We start from the raw sequence: 23,336 nt of genomic DNA on the forward strand, positions 1-23,336 counted from the left end.
ATTATATTACTAAATCTTTTATTTTAATTTAATAACTTATTATTATAATTATTAATAATTTTAAAATTTATTAATAATATCTTATATTATAATAAAGTTTTCTATTAATAAATATATTTAAATTATTTTATTATATTTAAATATAGAGTAGTAATATTTTAAATAAAATAAATTTATAATTTTTTTTATTTTTTATTATTTATTTTTTATTATTTATTAATATATTATTATTATTATTATTTATTTATAAAATTAAAATTAATTATTATAATTAAAATTCTCTAAACTTTATATATTCTTAAAATATTTATTTTGAAAAAAAATATTTTAAATTATAAATTTACTCTATCTATTATTATAAATTAAATTAAAAAATAAAAATAAAATCTTTTTTATACTTTTATTTTAATTTTTTTTTAAATTCATAAAGTAAAAATTATATATTAATAAATAAATTATAATAATATTTTAATAGTATTATATTTAATTTAGAGACAATAAAGTTATTCTTTTAGATATTTAAATTATTTTGATTTAAAAATAATAATTTTAATCTTATTTGTTATTTCTATTATAAAGATAGTTTTCTTAATAAAAATAATAATTTTATCTTACTCGATATTTGTAAATAATTTAATAAATAATATGTTTTTTTAGATAATGTAAAAAGAAGAATTAAAAATTATTAATATTTATTATAATAGAGTAAAAAACTAGAAATTAAAGAAATAATTAATTCTTTATTTTAATATTAATTTCTAAGGATCCTGTATTTCCTAAAATATAATAATTTAATTATATATATTAATAAAAAAGAGAGTTAGCTATCAATAATATAAATAAATAGATTAAAAGTTTATTAAATTAGTAGAGGCTGGAGGTAATAGATACAGCTACTCCAGGTATTATACAATATTTATATTCTTTTTTAAAACTTCTTTTTATATTTTAATTTTTATTAGTTTTATTTTATTATATTATATTCTTAAATAGATAATTATCTAAAACATATAATTCTAATATGAAAATAATAATATATTATATTATAATATAATAAAAGTTATAGTTTTTTATTATTTCTCTATTTATTTTAATAATTAATTCTATTTTAAGTACTATAACAAATAAGTTATTTTAATTATTTTTCTTTTAGTATAAATCTCTAATAATTCTAATACTTTATTTAGGATATGTTAAGTCATATCTAGTTATTTAAAAATAAATTTATTAATATTTTTGAAAATACTAATATATTTAATAAAAATATAATTCTATAATATTTAAAAATTAAAAGTATTATTTCTATATTATTAAGATACTTTTATTACACAAATTAGAAAATATTTTAAATATTTTTAAGAAAATCCTATTATTAAATTTAATATTAAGTACGATTTTTTATTTTATTTTTATATTAAGAAAACTTTTAAAACTATAATTATTTATATAAGAAATACATCATATAAAATATAAAACTTTTATGTCTTATATAGATAATTCTATATATTTATATATACATATAAATATATTATTTCTATTATTAAAAATATTATGCTTAAATTAATATAGTATATATTAATCTATTTTTTATTATTAAAATTATAAATTATTTATTGTATGATTTTAATTATATAATCTAAATCCATTTTCATAAAAGTAGAATTTTGTAATTATATAATATTTTATCTTTTAAAATTATTAATAAAAACCTTTCTAAAAGAAATTTTTAGAAAGTTTTTAATATTTTAAAGAATGTATTATTTTATGTAATATACTAGGAAATTTATTACTATATATTTTTAATAAATCTAGATATTATTTTATTTAACAGTATCTAGATTTACTAAAAAATAGTTATAATAAATAATTTATTTTATAAATTTAGAAAGTATTAATTATCTTAATTATAATATATTAATTTCTTTATATTTATAGTTATATATTTTTCTATCTTGTAAATGTGAATTATGTTCTTAATATTTATTAATATTTTATTATATTATTACTTATATATGTATCAATTTTATTAAAGTAATATATATAATAAATCCTCTATACTATTATAGCAGAAGACTTCTTAGATCTCTGGATTTTAACTATTCCTGAGATTTCTTGCTAATTCAACCCTTTTACTTACTTCTCAGCTTTGACATCAACCACTGTAATAATTACTATTAATTTAGTGATAAATTATTTTTTTTAGTCTTTTAAGAACTAGAAAATCTAATATACTATTTCTAACATAAAATTACTAAAATTAATAATATTATATATTATTATATAATATTATTAGTCTTTATTTTCTACTAATATATTACTTGATTTTTAGAAAAATAAATAAATGAAAATAATTGATTAAGAATAACTTGTAGATATATTAAAATATCTAAGAATAAAAGACTATACTTAAAGAATGAAGAAGGTTTAAGTATTAGTCATATAATAAAACTAGGAATAAATAAATAAAAATTAGAAAAATCAATAAATAATAATGTTTAGAAGAATATGAATATATTTTTAGAAAAAAAAATAATATAAATTTATTTACTATAGATTAGAAAATAAAGTAAAGCTTAATAAATAAAATATATAAAAGAACTTAATTAATATATAATTTATAAAGAATATTAAAATATATTTATCTAATAGAATCCATAAACCAGTAATTATATAAAGAGATAAAATATATAGATATAAAATTACAATACCTGTTATACTTAGAATACAGATTTAAAAAAAAATAAAAAAATAGGTCTTTTTCAAAAAAAGATAAAAAATATATTTAGATAAGTAGATGTACTACTATATATTATATATTACTAAAATAATATTAGTAGATAATAATAATAATTAGTAGATAATAATAATAATTAATAAATTAATAATTAAACTAAGAAAATATCTCTTGAATGGATAAATAAAAGTTCTGTTTACTTAATGATATAGAAGATAACCAAGAAAAGAAATAATATAATCTTTAAGTTCAGAATTACTATAATATATATTGTAATTATATTTTTATTAAGTTTCTATATCTACTTAAAGAAATAACTAGATAACTGAGAATAAGAAATCCTTTCTTTTATTTAAGCTTTTCAAAAATAAAAATGTATAATCTAAATTATATATATAAAAAGTCTTTTAATTACTTATATTAATTATTCTAATATAACTATTTGATTTAGGTAGATTATATTTAATATAATTATCATCAAATACTTTAAATCCTGAGTCAATCTAAATTAATGCATATATATAATATTTTTATCCCATTATATATTATTACTAATATTTTCTTATCTTTCTAAAAAAAGTTTATTATATTCTATAATATAATTTAGAAAATAGTTTCTTAAATTTATTTACTATTATACATATATATTTTATATCTAACTGAAAAATTTTAAGAATCTTAATAATAAATTTATAATAAATACTGTAACAGTTTATGTATTTTTAAAAAGATAAAAATTCTTAAATCTAATTTACTCTTAGTTTTTTAAACTTTTTTAGAAATCATGTCTTAATATAATAAAATATCTTATTTATAATACTAACAGTATTATTACCTTCAAAATTAAAGTATATCTTATTGATAATAAAAGTTATATCATATCCAAAAAACCCGAATATATATCTTATATATATTAGTTAAAATATTTCTTATATTATTTTTAATAAAAGAAGTGTATTATCAAACTTAATAATATAAAAGTTTATAAAATTCATAGAGTTTTATTCTGTTAAAGAAATATATTACTTATTATCAAATCTAGCTGCGAAATAAGATATATAAATATTGTTTATATAAAATATTATAATACTTTTCTTGAACTAAACTTTTCTGTATTTTGATTACAGATTTTATGATTATATTTTTTTATTAAGTATGATAAAAATTAAATATTTCTAGCTATAAATAAGTTTCTACAAAAATTAGAATATTTAAAAAATATTTCAAGATATTAGTAAAATAATGAAATATTATTATTATCTAGTGATTTTAAAAATAAAAATATAATAAAAATATACTTACAATATTTATTTTTAACCATAATTTATATTTATAATTATATTCCTATAGAAGGTATTTAATTATTTAATTATTTATTAATTTTTTACTTTATTACTATATATTTATAAACAAATACTTAATTTAAAAATATATTTTATATAATCAGATTTATAACTTTTTATATAATAATTTAGTAGAAATTATAATTAACAACCATTTTATGAATTATAATAATTATAAATCTTTTTCTGAATATTTTTATATAAAAACCTAATATATTATTTAATACAAAAAGTTTTAAACCTCTATTACTCAGTATTTTAATTATTAATTAAAATTTAAAGTTAAGAATAGAGTGGCTTAACCTGACTGTTATACCTTAACCTTAACCTGATCATAACCTAATAATTTGCTTAAGATATAAAAAGTAATTTAATTATACAGTTAAGATTAGGTTAAGATATAAATATTATTTTAATTATTTATATCTACTAATTAAAAAAATTAGATATAATAAATAGATTATTAACTATAAGTTAATTAATAATATATATATTTTTCCTATATAGATAATATATAAAGTATAATATATTTTTAATTATAATATAATTATATTTTTTATATTTAACTTATTTATTTTATTTATTTTATTTTTTTTGTTTATTTTATTTATTTTATTTATTTTATTTATTTTATTTATTTTATTTATTTTATTTATTTTATTTATTTTATTTATTTTATTTATTTTATTTATTTTATTTATTTTATTTATTTTATTTATTTTATTTATTTTATTTATTTTATTTATTTTATTTATTTTTTTTAAAAAATATTTTATACTTTAAAAAATATTTTTATAAAACTTAGTATAAGAAAAATAATATCTAATATAAAATATATATATTAATTATTTTTTATATTATCCAGGATAATAATTATAATAATATAAAAATTATAAAAAAAATAATTTTATTTAAATTTATAAATATTATAAAAATTTAAATAAAATTATTTTTTTTATTTTTAATAATAATTTATTCTTAAAATTATCTTCTAGATTATTTATATTTTTATTCTTATTAATATAAAAAATAGTAATTATTTTTTTTTATTTTTTAAATATAAAAATAATTAAGTTTAGATTAAAAGTTTTAAAAATATTTTAATACTTCTTATTTATAGTAAAATAATTAATATATATTTAAAATATAACTATATTATTTATATTAAGTTAAAGATAATTTTAATAATAATAATAAATATCTTAAAAATTATTAAATAAATATTTAATATTAATATTATTAACTATAATAGATAAAAGATCTCTAGTTATTTAATAAAAAATAAAAAGGTAATTATAATAGAATTTTTAATAGATAAAAATATTAATATATTTTATAATATTTAAAATAATATTAATTAAATTAAAAATAATTTAATATTTAAAATATTTTTAAATTTTTTAAATATTTTTACTACAGATAAAAATCTCTAATATTAAAAAATATTATAAAAAACTTTATCTAAATCTAAAAATAATCTAGAGATAATAAATAATATATTAATAATTAAATTTTAATTATAATAAAATAAAATATTTTTTTAAAAATAATCTAGTATTTATTATATTAATTAATATTATTATTAAATTATATATCTTTTTTAAATTTCTTAAACTTAAATATTAGGTTAAGAATTATTATAATTATATTAATATAATTTTTTATTTAATAAATATAATAATAATATTTTTATAATTTTTAATATATATTCTATAAATTCTTAAGAATATTTTTTTTAAAATATTTATTTTTTACTAATTAATTAATAAAATAATTTAAATAATTAAAAAAATTATTATAAATATTATAGATTTTATAAATAATAAGTTTATTATTTTTAAATAGATAAAATATAAAAAATTAAAAAAAAACTTTATTTACTTCTATTTAATTAAAATTAATTAAAGATAATTAATATTAGTATAATTATGATACTAAATAAAGTTTTTAATTATTTAATAAAGATTAAATATCTAATAAATTATAAAATAAATTAAATTTTAATAAATTTTATAATCTAGAAAAAAATAATAAATTAAACTAGATTTAAATTATTAAATAAACTAGAATTTTTTATAATATTAAAAATTTATAATTAAAAATTATATAATTTTCTAAATCTATAATTAAGAATTAATATAATATAATATTATAAAAAAATCTTTAAAAATTATTTATAAAAAACTTTTATAGATAATTCCTAGAATATATTTTTTTTAAAAATTTTTAAAATATTAAAAAACATTTTAAAATTTTTATTATTATTATTCTAAATATATTTAATAATATTATTTAAGATCTTAATCTAAAATTTTTATAAAAAAATATAAACTATAAATTAAATTATATAAATAAAATAAAAAATATAATATTAACTTTAAATAATTTTTATAAGATTAAAATTAATAAAAATATTATAAAACTAAATATTTTAATTAAGTTAAATCTAGAATTTGAATAAAATTAAATTAAATATTAAATTATTATTACTAATATTATTAATTATTATAGTTAATAATTAATAAAAGAAATATATTTATATAAAATTAATAAAATAATTATAATTAGATTTTTATTAATATAAAATCTAGTATTAATTAAAAATTTAATAAAATCTTATAATAATATATATTTTTTATTAAAAAATATCTAGTTAAAATAAAAAATATTTTTTAATTAAAATTAATCTAATAATTAATTATAATTAATATTTATTTAATATCTAGAAATTTTAATAATAATTCTATTTATACTTCCTAGATAATCTTAATAAATATTTTTTAATTTATATTTAATTAAAAGAACTTAGTCTTTAACAGAAAAATAAAATAATAAAATTAATTATTTATTTAAATTATATATATTTAATAATTCAGAATAGTAAATAATAAATAATTATAAAATTTAAAATTTAATTTTAAAAATCTTATTTATTATAAATAATAAAGATCTAAAGATAAAGAATAATTAATAAAAATTTATTTTAGAAGAATAAATAAATATTTATAATAATTCTTTATTTAATATTTAATTAATTAATTATTTAAATATAATTAAAGATATTTTCTTTTTATAATTTTTATAAAAATAATAATTTATAAAATTAATTCTTAAAGTTTTGATTTCTAGATATTATAAAATATAAAAATATATAAAATAATAAATAAAAAAAATTTTATTAAAAAATAATATATTTTTTTAAAGATTTTTTTATAATATTAATAATTTTTCTTAACTAAAGTAAAATAATAATTTTTAAATTTATAAATAAATTTTAAAAAAGAATATCTTCTATTATTAATTATAAAAAATAATTATTTTTTTATAAAATTAGATATAGAATAATTTTTTAATTTTTTATAATATATATAATCTTAAGATTTTGAAAAAAATAAAGATTTAATCTAAATAATTTATCTTAATTTAAAATTTATTATTATTTATAAAAATTTAAAAAATAGAAAAGAAAAGTTTAATAATATTTTTAAAAATAAATTAAATAATTATAACTAATTTATAATACTAGAAAAATTCTATAAATAATAAATTAATAAAAAAAATAGAAAAATTCTATAAAAATAATATTATTTAATTTAAAAATATATTTATATATAAATATAATTTATTATAATTTTCTCTAAATATAAATTTTTATTTATTGTATTTATTATTATTAATAAATATAATAAATAAAAAATTATATTTAGAGTTTAGAGTTATTAAATATTTTTTTTAAATAATTTAAATATCTAAATATTTAAAATTATATTTAAAATTAAGATTTAAATAATTTTTTTTATTATAAATCTAAAATCTAAATATATTATTTTATTAAGATATAATCTATATTTTAATAGATATTTTATTACTTATATTTTAATTTCTAAGAATTTTATAATTTTAATATATCTAGTTTTTTCTAGAGATTAAAATATAGATATTAAATAAAATTAAAAAAATAAATTTAAATAAAGAAAATATCTATATAAAAAAATTTAGAAAAAGTTTTTATAAAATCTATTATTAAAAATATAATATAATATCTAATATTTAGATTAAATAATTATAGATAATATAGTTATTAAAATAAACTAATTATATAATATAATATATATAATCTTTAATCTAATATATAAATAATTAAGACTTTTTTAAATAAAAAATAAAAAAATAATAGATCTATTAAATTTATTTAAAAAAATTTAATAATAGTTTAGAGATATTATACTAATTTTTAATTATTATTTTAATAATAAAAATATAGTATTTTTATTTAATTTATTAGATCTTTAGTATATAATCTAAATTAAATTATAATTATATATTTTTTTATATTTTTTACTATAAAGATAATAATATTATAAAAAATAATATTATATTAATATTATTAGAATTTCTTTATTATTTTTATAAATAAAAAAATACTATTATATTTTTTAATTAATTTTTTTATTTTAAAAAGCTTATCTTTATATATTTTTAAATAATAATTAAAATAGTTAGATTAATTCTTATTTAATCTAGATATATCTTAATTATATTAAAGTTAAAAAGAATATAATAAATAAATCTTAGTATTAAAAATAATTAAAATAATTAACTATTTTATTTTTAGTTATACTACAGTTAGATATAAAAATTTCTTTAATTTAATTATTAATCTATGGTCAGGTATAAAAGTTCCTATTAATCTGACCTAATCTGGCTGTTAGCTACTCTAGTTAAGAATAAGAAATAGATTAAAATTAAGACTTTTATTGGCAATAATTGAATTTATAAATTTAAAGATCTATTAGCTATTTTGAAATTGTTTAATTATATAATATTACTCTAATTACCTAGAAAATATCTAAGATAATCAGAGATAGTTATATGATTTCTGAATTAGTTGCACTAAATCCTGACCCAGTGTGAACTAGGAACCCCTTGGTTATTGAGTGGAGGCTTACGCTAACGGATTCGTCAGCCAACGAGTTGCCAACTAGACTACCACATAGTTTAAGCCGTGTACCGAGCACCGAAGTCGAACAAGCTTCGTCGCTGCTCAATTCCTCAGGAAGTCCCTTCTCGATCCAAGGACAATCCCTACCACCGGCCATGTTCACTCACGCCTATGGTACAAGTCTCCGGACGCGATCCCTTGGTCTAGATCCGATTTCCACAATATAATGTTGATAGTATTCGAGTCGCGCTTGAGGATATACCTAAATGGCGAGGCCCGGAATTCACGATAGCCTACCTTAGATTCTAAAGAGGTTAATTAGACCAACAAAGTATATATTCGATTTATGCTTTGAATTAGACCTTGATCATGTTTGCCTCGCGATGGGTCCTGGCGTTTTTGCCAAAGGAAGAACCCTATCGAGCATTTATTTTTATCTAGTTCTCTGCGAGACTCTGATATGTTCCGCATACCAGTTAGGCCCATTGTTGCGAAAATACCACTTCGGACTCCAGATTATATTCCGCTAGCTTATCCAACCTTGGCACCTTTAGTCAACACTAACGCACGAAGCTGGCTCAGCTGTCCTAAATATCGCCGCCCAGAAATTCTGGAAATCAAGACTGCGTTGGTCGACTCTACTCGATGTTAACGTCGTACACGATATGCAACGCAGCGTACGGAAGGCTGGCAAATATTACAGCAAGTGCCGATGCGGATGAGCAAAGAATGCTCGAATTATGAGAAAGGAGCGATGAAGCTAATGATCAAGGGCCATCGAAAACGCAACGTTACTGAAAATACCAAGTTGATGGTGAAGGCTCGTATTCCGATAGATTACTATTTCAACTCAACCCCACAAATTGACCCGAGGTGTACTTCGACCGGGTTATTGGGGTTCATGTCACCCCAACCGTTCATTTCAATGTGAGCAGTCCACATAGCGTGTAGCCCAAAAGGCGCATCGGTCTCAATACTGACTTTGTTGGCCAGGGAATTGAAGAACGAGATATCAGCACCAGCTTCTCGGCCACTCATTGGGAGCAATGGCTTGCCAAGAATGTGACATCGGGTGACTTCTCAAAAAGAACTGAAATCACACATAAACAATGAACTTGAGGCATCGGTTTGTGCGAAGTAACCGTCTCGTTATGTCTAGTGTGCGGTGTTTTGGTTGCGCGAAAAGCTCACTTTTGAACCCTCGGTGTTTCGCGGTTTGCACTGGCAATCCCGATGCAGTCCTTAATCATAACCCTCTTACCTGCTCACTGTGACAATGGCGGCTGATAGTTGAGAGGGCGTCTAATAAATATGGTTAGAGTCAGCAGAACCCACCTAAGGCTCGAAACTTACTTGAACAAAAGAATATGTGGTTCCGGTTCATGTACTTCATAATGCTCCCAGCCCAAACTCTGTACAAGGGATTAGAGTCGTCTTGACCTATTTGAGTTGTCATAGACCTGGAGGTCAACTGTACCTGAGTTATGCCGAGAGCTCGCCATTCGTCTTCCCAGAGCAATTTGAGTGTTCCTTTGGAGTTATCGAAATAGTCGGCCGGTATCTTTTTCAGCATATTCTTAGGGAGTTGGACATGTCGATATTCAAATTGATCGTCGGAATACCTAAGATCCAACAAACATTTAGGGCAATCCAGAATATTCTCAACGAACGCATTACCTGGCAGAGTAGTGTATAGAATCAATAAATTCGTCTAGTCTCTCACGTTCTGATTCTAGCAATAGACGCGGCTTCTTGTTTCTTCTGCTCATATCGATATCCATCTGGAAAGGTGGAGGAGACGACGTCACACGAACGGACAGGATAATCTATTTGCAGAGGGCAGTGTTATTTCAATACTAACTTGAGACATTGCTGGAGATGTCCGCGCGTCTGTGTTCATACTCACTGGTTAGGCAATGCACTTTGTTGGATAAACTGCCACAGGCGCAATTGATTCTGGACGAACAATCGACACTGATCACAGGCACACTGCGTTTAGGCCCTTCTTAGAGAAGTAGAAGCAGTAGTATCCTGGTAGGTATAAGGGATTTCGTAGTTATCTTTGGGCTGTGGAGGAGAAGTAGGGAGGGGTTGATCGGGTTGATCAAGTGGCTTTGCAGCTCTCTGGGATACTAGTGGAGTTATCCAGCTTTAGTGCCTGAGGTGTCGATAATATAAGGTGTTATCCTACCGAACAAGTCAGGCACACATATCAGAGAGAAGCCGTAGCTAGAAATTAGGATACCCTTGTCCCAACAACACCCCTCGAAGTCAGAACACACTTGTCCATATCCGGTGTAGTCTTTACTTTTTGATAAGTAACATGACCGAATCTCACAAGCCGATACTTAAGCCTCATTGTCCCATTCTGAATCATGCGACAGACATATTGTTTGACCAAGAAGCCTGGAACGACTTACTTTAACTTCTTTTGACGGAAGCCCGGAAGATCTATGAAACTACTTTGTTGAACAATGTGATTAGTCTGGTGAGGGCAAGGAAGAGGACCAGTAGCAACGAATATTGAAATAGAAGCTGCAACCACCCTTGAGTCTCCCAGGCCTGTTGAAATCTCGGTGTAGTATGTGGTAAAGTAACGTATCACGTTCCCAATCTTAGATCCACGACCAAGCTTCCCTCTTGTTGATTCCCGGTTATCAGGAAGAAACAGGTTATAGAGTAGGAGTGGTATTGTCAGTATGGCATTCTACAAGACTTAAACCGTCACTAGATTAGCGGGCGGTTAATCTGTGATATGTGAAGGCGACAAATTTATCAATCTTCTACAAGCTGTGCTGTTTCTCTTGATTATTATCCCCATTGCCGCATCATTCCTACCGTTCCGGTGACCTAAAAGTCATCAAAAAAGCATTATTGACCATTGGACACAGAAAAATATCAGATACAATAACGCGCAAGCAGTAAACACGCAAGCAGCCAATCAGTGTATTCCTTGGTCCCTCAGTATTAAAAGATGGCTGTATATACGTCCGAATTCAGATGATACTGGGGTCTGGTCAATGTATTCAAAAGGATTGCTGTCCCAAGCCAGGCTTTAGATAGGCTCGAAAGAAGTAATTATTGAGATTGGACACCACTGGCTTCCGATGATTTCATCACCACACAGTACTTGCTCGCGGTGTGATATGACCTCCGAACAGTACAGGCGACGGATAGTGCTCCGGAGCAGATATTCATCAGTGAAAATGGGCCGGGATGCCTGAAGAGTGAGAATGAACTGAGGACTAGACTAACTAGCATGCTAAGACTGGCCCGGATAAGTAGCCATAACTAGTACCGTGGACCTAGACTAGTAGCATCTCACACCCTCAGGGCTGCCCGTGTGCCATACCTGAAGTGGCAAGGAAGAGTCTGCTTACCCAATGTTCCCAGAACCCCATGAAAAATTGAATAGTTAGAGTTTAGGAGAGTTCAGTGCTGACTAAGTGTAATCCTAGCGTGTCGTCTCAGCCGAGGGCGCTGACCTGTAACCACGCCGAGGGCGCGAAGAAAAGCGGGAGGGTTGGAGCCTGGGAGGGAAACGAGGACCAAAGAAAAGAGGGAAAGTGGGGTTTTTTTTTTCTCTCTTTTCTTACCTTTCCTTTTTCAGATTAAAAATTTAACACTCCCACCTCAACACTTGGGGCGTTTTTATAAGATCTTCTCCCTCCGACACTCTCTCACAAAATTTTCACCTAGACTCCTCCCACCTTAATACCAGAATTCCACATCTTTCATTATGGCTGACGAGGTTTACGAAGGTGCCATTGGCATCGATCTTGGTATGATTACTCCCCTCGCCCCTCATTTTGTCTGCTTTCGAATTTTTCGTCTTCAGTTATGAAGATGCGTTTGGGACATCACTGACTATGACTTTTTAGGCACAACCTACTCCTGTGTTGCCAACTATGAAGGCACCAATGTTGAGATCAGTATGTTTTTATAAGCCGTTTGTAAACGGTCAGGCCTATTGACTATCGTTAGTCGCCAACGAGCAGGGTAGCTACACAACTCCCTCCTTCGTTTCCTTCACCGACAAGGAGCGTTTGATTGGTGAGGCCGCCAAGAACCAGGCTGCTATGAACCCCGAGAACACTATCTTCGATATCAAGTGAGTGAAGAAATGCTTTGCCCTTGTCCTGTACACACAAGTCTTAATGTCTCCCAGGCGTCTCATTGGTCGCCGGTCTGAAGATCCCATTGTCAAGAAGGATATCGAGTCGTGGCCTTTCAAGGTTGTCGATCAGGGTGGTAACCCTGCCGTCGAAGTCGAATACCTCGGAGAGAGAAAGACTTTCACCCCTCAGGAGATCTCCTCTATGGTTCTGATGAAGGTAATTGAAGTCTTATCCTAATCAGACCTGAAACCCATGCTGACATCGGAAACAGATGAAGGAAGTCGCAGAGACCAAGCTCGGGAAGAAGGTTGAGAAGGCTGTTATCACTGTGCCTGCCTACTTCAACGACAATCAGCGTCAGGCCACCAAGGATGCCGGTGCTATCGCTGGTCTTAACGTGCTCCGTATCATCAACGAGCCTACTGCCGCTGCTATTGCTTACGGTCTCGGTTCTGGAAAGTCTGAGAAGGAGCGTAATGTTCTGATCTACGATTTGGGTGGTGGTACTTTTGATGTCTCTCTCCTCAACATCCAAGGAGGCGTCTTCACTGTCAAGGCTACCGCCGGAGATACTCACCTTGGTGGACAGGATTTCGATACCAACCTCTTGGATTTCTTCAAGAAGGAATTCCAGCGCAAGACCGGAAAGGACCTTTCTGGGGACCCCAGGGCACTCCGCCGCCTCAGAACGGCCTGTGAGCGTGCCAAGCGGACTCTGTCAAATGCTACCCAGACAACGGTCGAGATTGACTCTTTGTTCGATGGAGAGGACTTCAACTCTTCCATCACTCGTGCCCGTTTCGAGGACCTCAACGCTAAGTCCTTCTCCGGCACTCTTGAGCCTGTTCAACAGGTTCTCAAGGATTCTGGTCTTGAGAAGAGCCAAGTTGACGAGATCGTGCTTGTTGGTGGTTCCACTCGTATTCCTCGCATCCAGAAACTCCTCAGCGATTTCTTCGATGGCAAGAAGCTCGAAAAGGTACTTATCAAGTTCAATAGCAAGTCTTCATTGATCTAGAAACTGACTCGGATAACAGAGCATCAACCCTGACGAGGCCGTTGCCTACGGTGCTGCTGTCCAAGCTGGTATTCTGTCCGGAAAGGCCACCTCTGCCGAGACTCAGGACCTTCTGCTGCTAGATGTTGTTCCCTTGTCCCTTGGTGTCGCCATGGAGGGCAACATCTTCGCTCCCGTTGTTGCCCGTGGTCAAACTGTTCCCACCATCAAGAAGCGCACTTTCACCACTGTAGTCGACAACCAAACGACTGTCCAGTTCCCTGTTTACCAGGGCGAGCGTACCAACTGTGCTGACAACACCTCCTTGGGCGAGTTCACATTGGCCCCCATCCCCCCAATGAGAGCTGGTGAAGCTGCCCTCGAGGTTGTCTTCGAAGTTGATGTCAACGGTATCCTGAAGGTCACTGCTACCGAGAAGTCGTCTGGCCGTACCGCCAACATCACCATCTCCAATGCTGTTGGCAAGCTATCCACCACCGAGATCGAGCAGATGATTGATGGTAAGTTTTCGTCTTCAAACACTAAGATGCTTTTTTTACTCACGCGAGTTCCAGACGCCGCCAAGTTCAAGTCCAGCGATGAGGCTTTCACCAAGAAGTTTGAATCTCGTCAACAGCTTGAGTCCTACATCTCTCGTGTTGAGGAGATCGTTTCTGACCCCACCATGTCTCTCAAGCTTAAGCGTGGCAACAAGGAGAAGATCGAGTCCGCTCTCAGCGACGCCATGGCACAGCTTGAGATCGAGGATTCCACTCCCGAGGACCTCAAGAAGAAGGAGCTCGCTCTCAAGAGACTCATCACCAAGGCCATGGCTACCCGTTAATTATTCTGAGCCTTGTTTTGCTATTATAATTGTATGTCTTGAGACCAGGGAGCTTGCCTTCCGTGTTACCCTCCCACCTTTCTTGCTGTTTTTCGTGAAGAAGCATCTTGCTACACATGAGATCAAAGACCATTATGTTACCTACGGACCCTTTCTGGATTTGAAAGTGTTTATTTATGATTTGGGAGACAAATATGAAAAGTATTTTTTTTTCCGTGTTAATTAACGTTTACGGAAAGCTCGATTGTAATTGTAAGAAAGTATCTCCTAGAACACTCACCTTACATGTGATGTGGACTGTGGAGCTCGTCCATAGGAGGTTCGCCTATAATTATTCTGTCGAAATTATTTAAGGTGCTATTATGACTTGATGATCCGACTGCCGCCTTTGATTTGGTATCCCTGGTCAGTTGCTTTGCTCTATGCGCGTGGTGATTTGGTCCGGAGTTGGAGCCAACCTCGACTGAGGGACCTGTTTGTCTACATTGCTTGGGATTATCTATTCTTATTTTATCTTTTGCTTTGTCACTGCATTTCGGCTGTGAGCCTTAAGCATGGTGCTGGCGAAATCATTCCATTCTCTGTTGAGTGACGAGTCCGATCTAAGTGTTTCCGATGCCGGGTGGGTCCAATCCTTTTCCATCTATGGCCGGGCCAAGCTAAGCTGTGAACAGCAGTTTCAAATTTGCAACCTCTGCCACAACCTTGCGGATAACGTTGTCGAACCCGCGCCACAGCGATCATTAAATGACAACACAAAGACCAAAACAATGTCACCAGTCACCTCACTCTGCAGAGTTGGCTGGATACGATGCTTAAATCCTATTGTTCCAGTCTATTCCTCTTTCCCGCTCCTCGGCTTACAGTCTCGGTGCTTGTCTCAGCACCTGTCTCAACATTTGATCGCAGGCTCGCCTGGATACCGTAATTTTTCGAACTCACCATCTCTTTACAAGAAGAGAGAGAAATCGAACCCCTCTACCAGCACGAATAACGAGGAGAGTGTCCCCAAAACTGCACCTTCTGATGACCCTTACGACCTTTCCCAGCTGCATAATGGCATCGCCGCTGCTTTGTCCAACCTGAAGGATGATCTCTCCAAGTTACGCGGTGGTGGACGCTTTGATACAAACTCCATTGAGAGCCTTCGTGTGAAACTGAGCAGAGCGAGCAAAGAGACCCTGAGACTCGGAGATCTCGCCCAAGTGATACCGAAGGGTGGACGCATGGTCACCGTCCTAGCTGCAGAAGAGGATGTATGCTTCTGACCTTCCGTTTTTCTTGATAGTAACGGGGCGATCACGCCACGGTCCTTGCGTTTGAGCTGATTCTGACCCATCTGATCTGGCATTTAGCACGTAAAACCAATAATTTCGGCAATCATTTCCTCCGATCTGTCTTTGACCCCTCAAGCCGATTCTCACAACGCTCTGCAACTCAATATCCCTATCCCACCTCCCACCAAAGAATCCCGGGACCAAGCGATCACCATGGCTAAAAAAGCAATGGAAAGAGCGGCTGCCGCAGTGCGCGATTCAAGAGGCCTTGTACACAAACGGCTCCAAGATATGCAGAAAAAGAAAACCGCTAGGCCGGATGATGTCCGGAAGGCACAGGAACAAATGGAAAAGGTATCAGAGAAAGGGCAGAAAGACGTGAAAGAACTCCTCGAAGCAGCCAAGAAGGCCATGGAAAGAGCGTAACTAGCCATTAAATCAGTGACCTTTGCTAGGGCTAGTAATATTACTACTGTCACAAGCGCAGAGACCATGAACACCTGCAGCTCTTAGTATCTACACGCAAGCCCCGGATGAGTCACAACTCGAGGCCCAGTTGATTAAATGAAACCAGGACATACATGACTTAGTATACACGAGATCAGAAGTTAAACACGATTTGTAGGGCGGCCTGAAGTCAAGAGTGATTCCACCTTAGCAAAAAACTGCATGTCTTTGCCAGCTGGAGAATAGGTTCCGTTGTTTTTCAGGTTCTTCGCGATTCGATCTAGGATAGGAGACTGGACAGACTGATCGCCTAAGGACTTTGGATATTTGCCCTTAACGAGCAGTTCAATCAGTGCCTTCCGATCCTTCTCGTCGATTGGGTTGAATGTGACAGCGTTAGGGTCGACAAGGTCGCCTTTCCGCTGCGAAAGTTTCTCCGCGAGTTCTTGAGACAATCTCTGCGCCTCTGCTACGGCAAGGGACTTCTCTGCATCGTCCAAGAACCGTACATATTTGCCTTGAAAAAGCCGTCTGCCCATTTCAGAAGGGGACACATAACCATGGGCAAAGCGAGCGCTGAGCGAGGACAGCTTCTCAGCGACTCCAGCTGCGTGGGCACCGACGTCGGTGGGTAGAGATGGCCATGTTTCTTTTAAAGAGTCCATAGTGACCGGTTCTGGATCGTACCGAATTGGCACGGGCCTTGCCTGCTCTGCGAGTTCACGATACTTTTCGTCAACTGCTTCCTCAGTAGCCGCATCCTCAGCCATGGTGTCAAAAACATGCGGGCCACGAGAGACATTTCGTTGCCTGGACTTATTTCTGCCATTTTGCATGGGAGATTTCGGTCCGCCGGTACGGGCAGATGACACGTTGCGAGGAGTCCGAAGCCTTGGCCCTCTAATGATGTTCGTAGGCTGAGAACCGTTTCGACTGGCAGCTAAGGATCTTGCATCAACAACGCGTCGAAAACGATGACGATCAGAGCCTGCATTTTGAGGATTTAGGCGTGCTGGTGGAATATTTGACCTTCTAGGTTGAGCCTGAGAAAATCCGGTTGAATTCGAAGTCGAAGGTGTAGTAAGTCCGCGAGTGCCTGCGATGGTTTAGAACCTCATCAAATGGAGTAAAAATAGTGAGCCCAAGTCTGCATCGACAACGTCCAGGAGTCTTGTTGGATATTGATCAAGACTTCCTAAGCGAAGGTATGATGGCAGGTCCATGATTGGCATCACCACGAAGCAGACTTACCGGGTTGACCTGCGTTGGCCTGGGCTGATAAGTGAGTGGCAGAAAAGCAACGGACGAATATATAAGGCCTTTCAGCTATCCTGCCACGCCCATAGCGTAAAAGTGGGACCCGTGACTGAAACATCTTCGATGGTGAAGGCGCTGTATTCCAGTCATGTTGGTGAGTAAAAATGTTAGTTGCAAGCCGCGGATACTGCATGATCACGTGCATCGTGCCTGACACAACGCTCCATCCGGCCTCACCAGCATCATCAAACCCTGTATTCACATAATCTATCTACTACTTACTCGCTTGTATCCTTTACTTCTTCTTCAACATGCTTCGGCGTAAGCCAACAGCAATAGCTGTGACATCAGAAGACCTTGCTGCCTTCGAAGATGCGCGACTTCGCAAGCTGATCCAAAGAAACGGAGATACAAGTCATGCCAAGGAGATATATCCTCTCAACTTTGACCCAAGCGACGAACTAAAGCCTTTGCCTGGAGACAAGGCAAGAATCGTCCGTTCGCGCGAGGAGCGAATAGGCGTTGTCCGGCATCATTGAATCATCATGCAAGTCTTCCTTTCCGTACTCATCTGTCCTTGCACTTGGCATTTCCCAGCCTTGGTGATCATCATCTCAGTCCCTCCCTCCGATCGCTTGAAGAAGTTCTGCCCCTCTTTTCCAAACCCAATAGTGATCGGTGCGGTGAATGCTGGCATACCGCATCGACAGAACCGTTCTACCACATGTGTCTCACTCGATGATTTGAACCACTTTGGAGAAAAGAAGTCCGAGTCTGACAGTCATAGTCTATCCGACGTTGTCTTGAATCTAACACATACGTTCTTAGTGTTTCAACAGTCCATTACTATGATCATTCCTACCCACACCTGGTCGTGTCTCGCATATACTTCGCACAAGATGGCGAGGAAGCCATTACACACTTCAACGTGTCGCTGTTATCACAGATTGGTAGGACATTCAAGTCTCCAGGCACATGAGAAACAATTGCGATAGGCCGCGAAAGGCGGGTTGATATACCTTGTTTCAATTGCAGCAAATGGGTATGATACTGTGCAGATATTTACTCAAAGGGTATATAAATCGGGAACAAGCACTCCTGACAACAGTCATGTAGGAGGAAGGTGGTGGAAGGGGAAGAAAGAAATCGACGGCCAACTCAATAGAATTTCAATAGAAACCTATTGTATCGGGACCAGGACCAGCTGAACACGGCAGTACCTAGTGCTGATTTAACTTATCGGCTTTTCATAAAGCTCATGGAAGTTGTCGTTTTGAAACCTCCTCCGCGCCCATATCGATAGAATAGTTCCAGCGTCGTTTCAAGCCATTAGGGTCGTACACGCTGGCAACGCTTTGCTGCCAGTCACGGGCAGTAAAAAGTACTTGTTGTCCTGTGAATTGAGTTTGCGGGAGCGACTGAGAAGACGCAATTGGGGCAATCTTTGTAGCAGGAGGTCCGTATTGAATGGGAAATGAACCTGTGATAGATGACTGTATTGCCTGCGAGGAATTGCTCATGGCCATTGGCGGTGAATTGGTATGGACAGTGGATGGTCCGATAGAAAATGCCATGTCCCATTGACTTTATTAATAGTCGGTTTGTTAGTGACCTTGTTCTTAGTTGATAACATGAGGTGACACGGAATTCACTCTTACTTGATGATGCGAGTAGGGTCCCAGCTATTCTCATCAACTAGAGGCGCGTCTATAGTGTGGCTTGAAATCGATTGAGATGGGATTAACCCCAAGGGCTGAAGCTGGGACGAATCGGACTTTGACTCTTTAGTATCAGTAGACATTGGAGGAGTAAGTTGATATGCTGCATGACCCACTCTACTCGGTAAATTGGAGGCTTGGTTCAGCTGAGGACCGTAGCTTGAATCTGAAGACGGACTCGGATGGTATGGCTCCGAGGGACTACCATATGGAAAGGTCGGTTTCAATTCGAATGGTCGACTGACATCAGCAGAAAATGCAAAACGCAATGAATCAATTTGGGCTTGTAATTCTGGCATGGGCCAAGCAGTTGAACAACGCTCAAGGATTCGCATATGTCGCGTAAAGTACTCTCTGGCGTCCGTGTGAAAATTCGGATCTGGAGAAGTTATCGCAACCTAGAGGGGGTTCAGTGGAAAGCCACAGAAGAAAGAAACGGATGTTGACACTTACGAGGTGTAGCATGGTGCAGGTCAAGACTGTGTAGATTGTGAAATTAATGCCTCTTTGCATGAAAAGGAGGCCAGAAAGGCCAAAGCGGTTCAAAATGGCTTCCTGTAGTCTACATAAGTACTTGGCAGAAGAATAACATAGTGCCATGTGCATCTTCCAGCCGCCTCCGGCTGTAAAAGATTTTGATGCTAATAGTTGAGGTCGATGAAGCAAAATGATCCCGAGATGACAGTGGGAATGCATATTCCCAATGAAATGAGAAGGTATCCAAGGGGGCGAACCGTCGGGCGGATAATTCACTTGTAGGTCGGGCGGCAGGCTCTGAAGCCAATCAGTGAATAAAGGGTTCTTCTCGACGAATTTAGGGTTTGCCCCCCAGTCCTTCTGCTTCTTAATCTTATGGTATATGTCTGCAATGGTGCGGATATGGGATGCGTTCTTGACAAAATAGGCATACTGCCTAGATCGATCAATCTCAAATTGGTCAAGGCCTCTGATATCCAGTGTCGGGCTCATGTTCACAGTGCCAGGGTCCACACCATAATCCGAGCGGCCTAGCTATGTCAGTTTCATACGTATCACGGTCGACACGAAAACATACCCTGGGGCGCACCGATCATGACTTCGACGACTAGGAGAGCTTGCCACACTCTTGTTTGCACCAAACATTCGACAGGACTCAAATCACAGGACCGTTGCTCTGTATGAATGTTGTTGTGCTCATGTATATCCAGATCTTTAGCCATTGAGACAATGGTCTTAACAGTTTGCCAAGAACGGTAGTAATAGCCTTTCTTTGGCCGTGATTCTCGAGCCTTAAGAAGTAAGAGTAATGCCTGAATTGTGCTCAAGCGCGGCTCATCCATGAAGCTGGATTCGTGTCCTGGGTATCAGACGTTGACATTAGAGATATGCGATCAATCATACGTTGCAGAATCGACTACAGGGGCTCACTCACTATTGGCTAACGCAAGCCATTGGGCTCCCTGAGCTGGATCGTCCGACAACCTTCCAGCGCATGCAAACATCGCCTCAAGTAGTAGCGGTGAAATAGAGCTTCTTTCGTGCTGCCACTGGAAGTAAAGATGAGACCTATGGACAACCGGAACATAGGGGTGTATATCGTCAAAATAAATCTTGAAATACTTCATGACCTCATCATCAGATGGCATTAGTTCAGGTGGAATACGTATGGTGGAACCGGCGCCGGTACTGAGAGGGGGAAGTTTTTCATCTGCATCATCCTGCGTTGGAATTTCCGGTTCGGCCTTCTCTCTTCTTTGTTGCCTTATATAGGGCGCTGCATGCGTGTAAGTGACCTGGTCAAATACTCATTCAGGGAGTCTAGTGCTCACCAATGCCGCTTTCATCTATTCTAAGTTCGCCGAGAACCTCACTTAGGTTCTCAGCAGTTGATGGATCGTGTTCAGAAAAGACATCCCTGTCGGCAGCGCCGAAATTCTGCGCATGCTCATCCGTGAAACCTGGTGGTTGTTGATAGGCATGATGCGAAACGGATACAGGAATATGTGACGACCGTAGGTCATAAGTGCCGGCCTGACTAGGAGCAGGTTGTGCGAATTGTGCATACACACTGAGGTCATCGTTGTAAGAGTGGATATGCCCTGCAGTATGTTGACCATTATCTCTGAAGCCTTGCGACACCGCAAATGAAGAAGCCGATGATTCCGGTGCATTAGAGGTAGTTAAAGAACCAGCAGGATTCGGTTCGATACTTGGTCCAGCGAAGTAATCATTGTCTTGTCCAACCGTTGGTGGGACGCATACAAGTTTCAAGCGAGTGCATGCTGAGCATGGCCATGTATTGGTTGTAGCAGCATCACACTTGATTTTCCGCTTCCTGCAACCATTACAGGCTCGCATGACTAATGATACTCTTTAGTCCCTATTCATTGCAAAACAGAGCCCGAGATAATGTAATGCCATACCTTTGAGTCTTTTGTGTCGGTTATGTTCGTCAACAAAAACATAGTCTGCATAGAAGCCATCAACCACTGGATTAAGGGTAACAATAGGGATAGTTTTAGGACGAGTGCTGCGTCTCAAGACTTGAGAGCCGTATGTATTGGGGAGGCCTTACTTTTCTGCCCTTCTCTTGGGGCACCAATAGGTGCTGCAAAAGAATAACTCTGCATAATTGCGCAGATTGAAATGCCACCAAGGTCGCTCAACAGAATGCTAATGCCCCCTCGAAGTCGAGATACAACGGTGCTATTGCAAGGAACTTGGAGTAAGTCCGCAAGGCCTGCCTTGTTGGGACAACTCAAACCGTATGTGGTTGTAACGCAGGGGAAGAGCGTTCGAGCCTGTGACGCAGGCAAAGCAGTGCGAAGTTGATAGCGTCGCCTGAGGGCAAGAATAGCGCAGTAGGGGTTCGCTTTTTTGTGACTGTAGAATATATGTCATGAAAGAGCCGCGTAAACAGAGTTGGGCGGAAGGCAGTTGGTCCTGATTTGAAGGCCGTTGGTGACGTTGTATGCAGAATCACCGTCCATGCATTCACTTAGGCGTGCGATTTTATAGATGCGATAGGAATGTATGGGACGAGCCACTGTCGTTTCAAGCGAGAACTGACCCGGACAATTGTTGCAAATGGGCCACCGGGAAATCTCGGTGCAAGTATGGATATGGAAGTCTGTGATATGAAGAGTCTGGCGCAATTATATATCAATTTCCAGCGTGAGAGATAGACAGCTCATAAGCACATCGGTTGTTTAGAAAGAAGCCGCATTCGTGAACTACACGCTGTCAATTGGTGTGGACACTCGCGCAACTTGAGTGCAACCACAAACAAAACGTGCGGCACGAACAAGAGAAGCTGGGAGGCATAGAGCAAGCTAAACAGGTGCTCGCTAGCAATGGAACGATGGAAAGGAGAACAGCCAGAAAACCCAAATTATGAGCATGAATATGTGAGGAGGCACAGATTGTGTAAACGGCGGAGATGATTGCCCTCAAGTGGAGTGGGAAGGAAGAGGGGTGCGAGAAGAGACACAAACGGGGAGGTGGGGAGGAGGAGATGAGGGTACATACGCTGCTGTGATCAAGGCGTATAGAGGGTTATCCAGTCTGCATCGTAGTATCAACTATCAGACTTGAAACTCCAGCAGATTCTCGATTAGAAAAGAAAGTGAACAGTATTGGCGCATCACACCCTGATTTGGCGGTCACCATCTAGAATGATT

At 33.1% G+C, this 23,336-nt stretch overlaps 7 protein-coding genes across 7 annotated transcripts; 4 read left to right on the plus strand and 3 right to left on the minus strand.

The window, feature by feature from the left end:
• Nucleotides 1-10,284: 10,284 nt before the first annotated feature.
• On the minus strand, nt 10,285-10,800 carry BO97DRAFT_438370 (cyclin-dependent protein kinase regulatory subunit CKS1; the record flags this gene model as incomplete). Its single annotated transcript, XM_025697911.1, has 4 exons — nt 10,285-10,321; nt 10,373-10,431; nt 10,497-10,641; nt 10,697-10,800. 4 exons carry the CDS (start codon nt 10,798-10,800, stop codon nt 10,285-10,287), a joined length of 345 nt encoding a protein of 114 aa, XP_025546629.1.
• Nucleotides 10,801-12,653: 1,853 nt separating this feature from the next.
• Nucleotides 12,654-15,200, plus strand: hscA (putative Hsp70 chaperone (HscA)). Its single transcript, XM_025695975.1, has 7 exons — nt 12,654-12,801; nt 12,901-12,951; nt 13,004-13,130; nt 13,188-13,353; nt 13,409-14,116; nt 14,175-14,655; nt 14,710-15,200. The coding sequence occupies exons 1-7, from the start codon at nt 12,759-12,761 to the stop codon at nt 14,976-14,978; spliced, it is 1,845 nt and encodes a 614-aa protein (XP_025546630.1). The 5' UTR covers nt 12,654-12,758; the 3' UTR covers nt 14,979-15,200.
• A 548-nt stretch (nt 15,201-15,748) lies between these two features.
• BO97DRAFT_429279 (ribosome-recycling factor) lies at nt 15,749-16,681 on the plus strand (the record flags this gene model as incomplete). Its single annotated transcript, XM_025697353.1, has 2 exons — nt 15,749-16,234; nt 16,334-16,681. The coding sequence occupies 2 exons, from the start codon at nt 15,749-15,751 to the stop codon at nt 16,679-16,681; spliced, it is 834 nt and encodes a 277-aa protein (XP_025546631.1).
• Nucleotides 16,395-18,099, minus strand: BO97DRAFT_446844 (uncharacterized protein). Its single transcript, XM_025698694.1, has 2 exons — nt 17,954-18,099; nt 16,395-17,798 (listed from the first exon to the last, which is right to left on the minus strand). Exons 1-2 carry the CDS (start codon nt 18,075-18,077, stop codon nt 16,864-16,866), a joined length of 1,059 nt encoding a protein of 352 aa, XP_025546632.1. The 5' UTR covers nt 18,078-18,099; the 3' UTR covers nt 16,395-16,863.
• A 171-nt stretch (nt 18,100-18,270) lies between these two features.
• Nucleotides 18,271-18,483, plus strand: BO97DRAFT_307337 (CDC26 family anaphase-promoting complex subunit; the record flags this gene model as incomplete). Its single annotated transcript, XM_025691172.1, has 1 exon — nt 18,271-18,483. A coding segment is annotated over one exon (213 nt), but the record flags the coding sequence as incomplete, so codon positions are not given.
• BO97DRAFT_378445 (uncharacterized protein) lies at nt 18,271-19,169 on the plus strand. The gene has a single exon (XM_025693110.1). It carries the CDS (start codon nt 18,505-18,507, stop codon nt 18,952-18,954), a length of 450 nt encoding a protein of 149 aa, XP_025546633.1. The 5' UTR covers nt 18,271-18,504; the 3' UTR covers nt 18,955-19,169.
• BO97DRAFT_250936 (Zn(II)2Cys6 transcription factor) lies at nt 19,085-22,485 on the minus strand. Its single transcript, XM_025690844.1, has 8 exons — nt 22,232-22,485; nt 22,080-22,124; nt 21,486-22,016; nt 21,089-21,430; nt 20,732-21,013; nt 20,131-20,684; nt 19,618-20,075; nt 19,085-19,543 (listed from the first exon to the last, which is right to left on the minus strand). Exons 1-8 carry the CDS (start codon nt 22,284-22,286, stop codon nt 19,216-19,218), a joined length of 2,595 nt encoding a protein of 864 aa, XP_025546635.1. The 5' UTR covers nt 22,287-22,485; the 3' UTR covers nt 19,085-19,215.
• Nucleotides 22,486-23,336: the final 851 nt, after the last annotated feature.

Source organism: Aspergillus homomorphus (assembly GCF_003184865.1).
Source record: "Aspergillus homomorphus CBS 101889 unplaced genomic scaffold BO97scaffold_65, whole genome shotgun sequence".
Lineage (NCBI taxonomy): Eukaryota > Fungi > Ascomycota > Eurotiomycetes > Eurotiales > Aspergillaceae > Aspergillus > Aspergillus homomorphus.

Excerpts from the sequence above, each read along its gene's own strand:
- hscA (XM_025695975.1), top strand. The coding sequence starts at position 12,759 with ATGGCTGACGAGGTTTACGAAGGTGCCATTGGCATCGATCTTG. Across the intron at positions 12,802-12,900 it reads TGCCATTGGCATCGATCTTG|GCACAACCTACTCCTGTGTT; the intron begins GTATGATTACTC and ends ATGACTTTTTAG. Across the intron at positions 14,656-14,709 it reads GATCGAGCAGATGATTGATG|ACGCCGCCAAGTTCAAGTCC; the intron begins GTAAGTTTTCGT and ends CGCGAGTTCCAG.
- BO97DRAFT_378445 (XM_025693110.1), top strand. The coding sequence starts at position 18,505 with ATGCAAGTCTTCCTTTCCGTACTCATCTGTCCTTGCACTTGGCATTTC.
- BO97DRAFT_250936 (XM_025690844.1), bottom strand. The coding sequence starts at position 22,286 with ATGCAGAGTTATTCTTTTGCAGCACCTATTGGTGCCCCAAGAGAAGGG. Across the intron at positions 20,076-20,130 it reads CCTGCACCATGCTACACCTC|GTTGCGATAACTTCTCCAGA; the intron begins GTAAGTGTCAAC and ends AACCCCCTCTAG. Across the intron at positions 19,544-19,617 it reads GACCCTACTCGCATCATCAA|TCAATGGGACATGGCATTTT; the intron begins GTAAGAGTGAAT and ends CTATTAATAAAG.
- BO97DRAFT_446844 (XM_025698694.1), bottom strand. The coding sequence starts at position 18,077 with ATGTTTCAGTCACGGGTCCCACTTTTACGCTATGGGCGTGGCAGGATA. Across the intron at positions 17,799-17,953 it reads GGCCAACGCAGGTCAACCCG|GCACTCGCGGACTTACTACA; the intron begins GTAAGTCTGCTT and ends AAACCATCGCAG.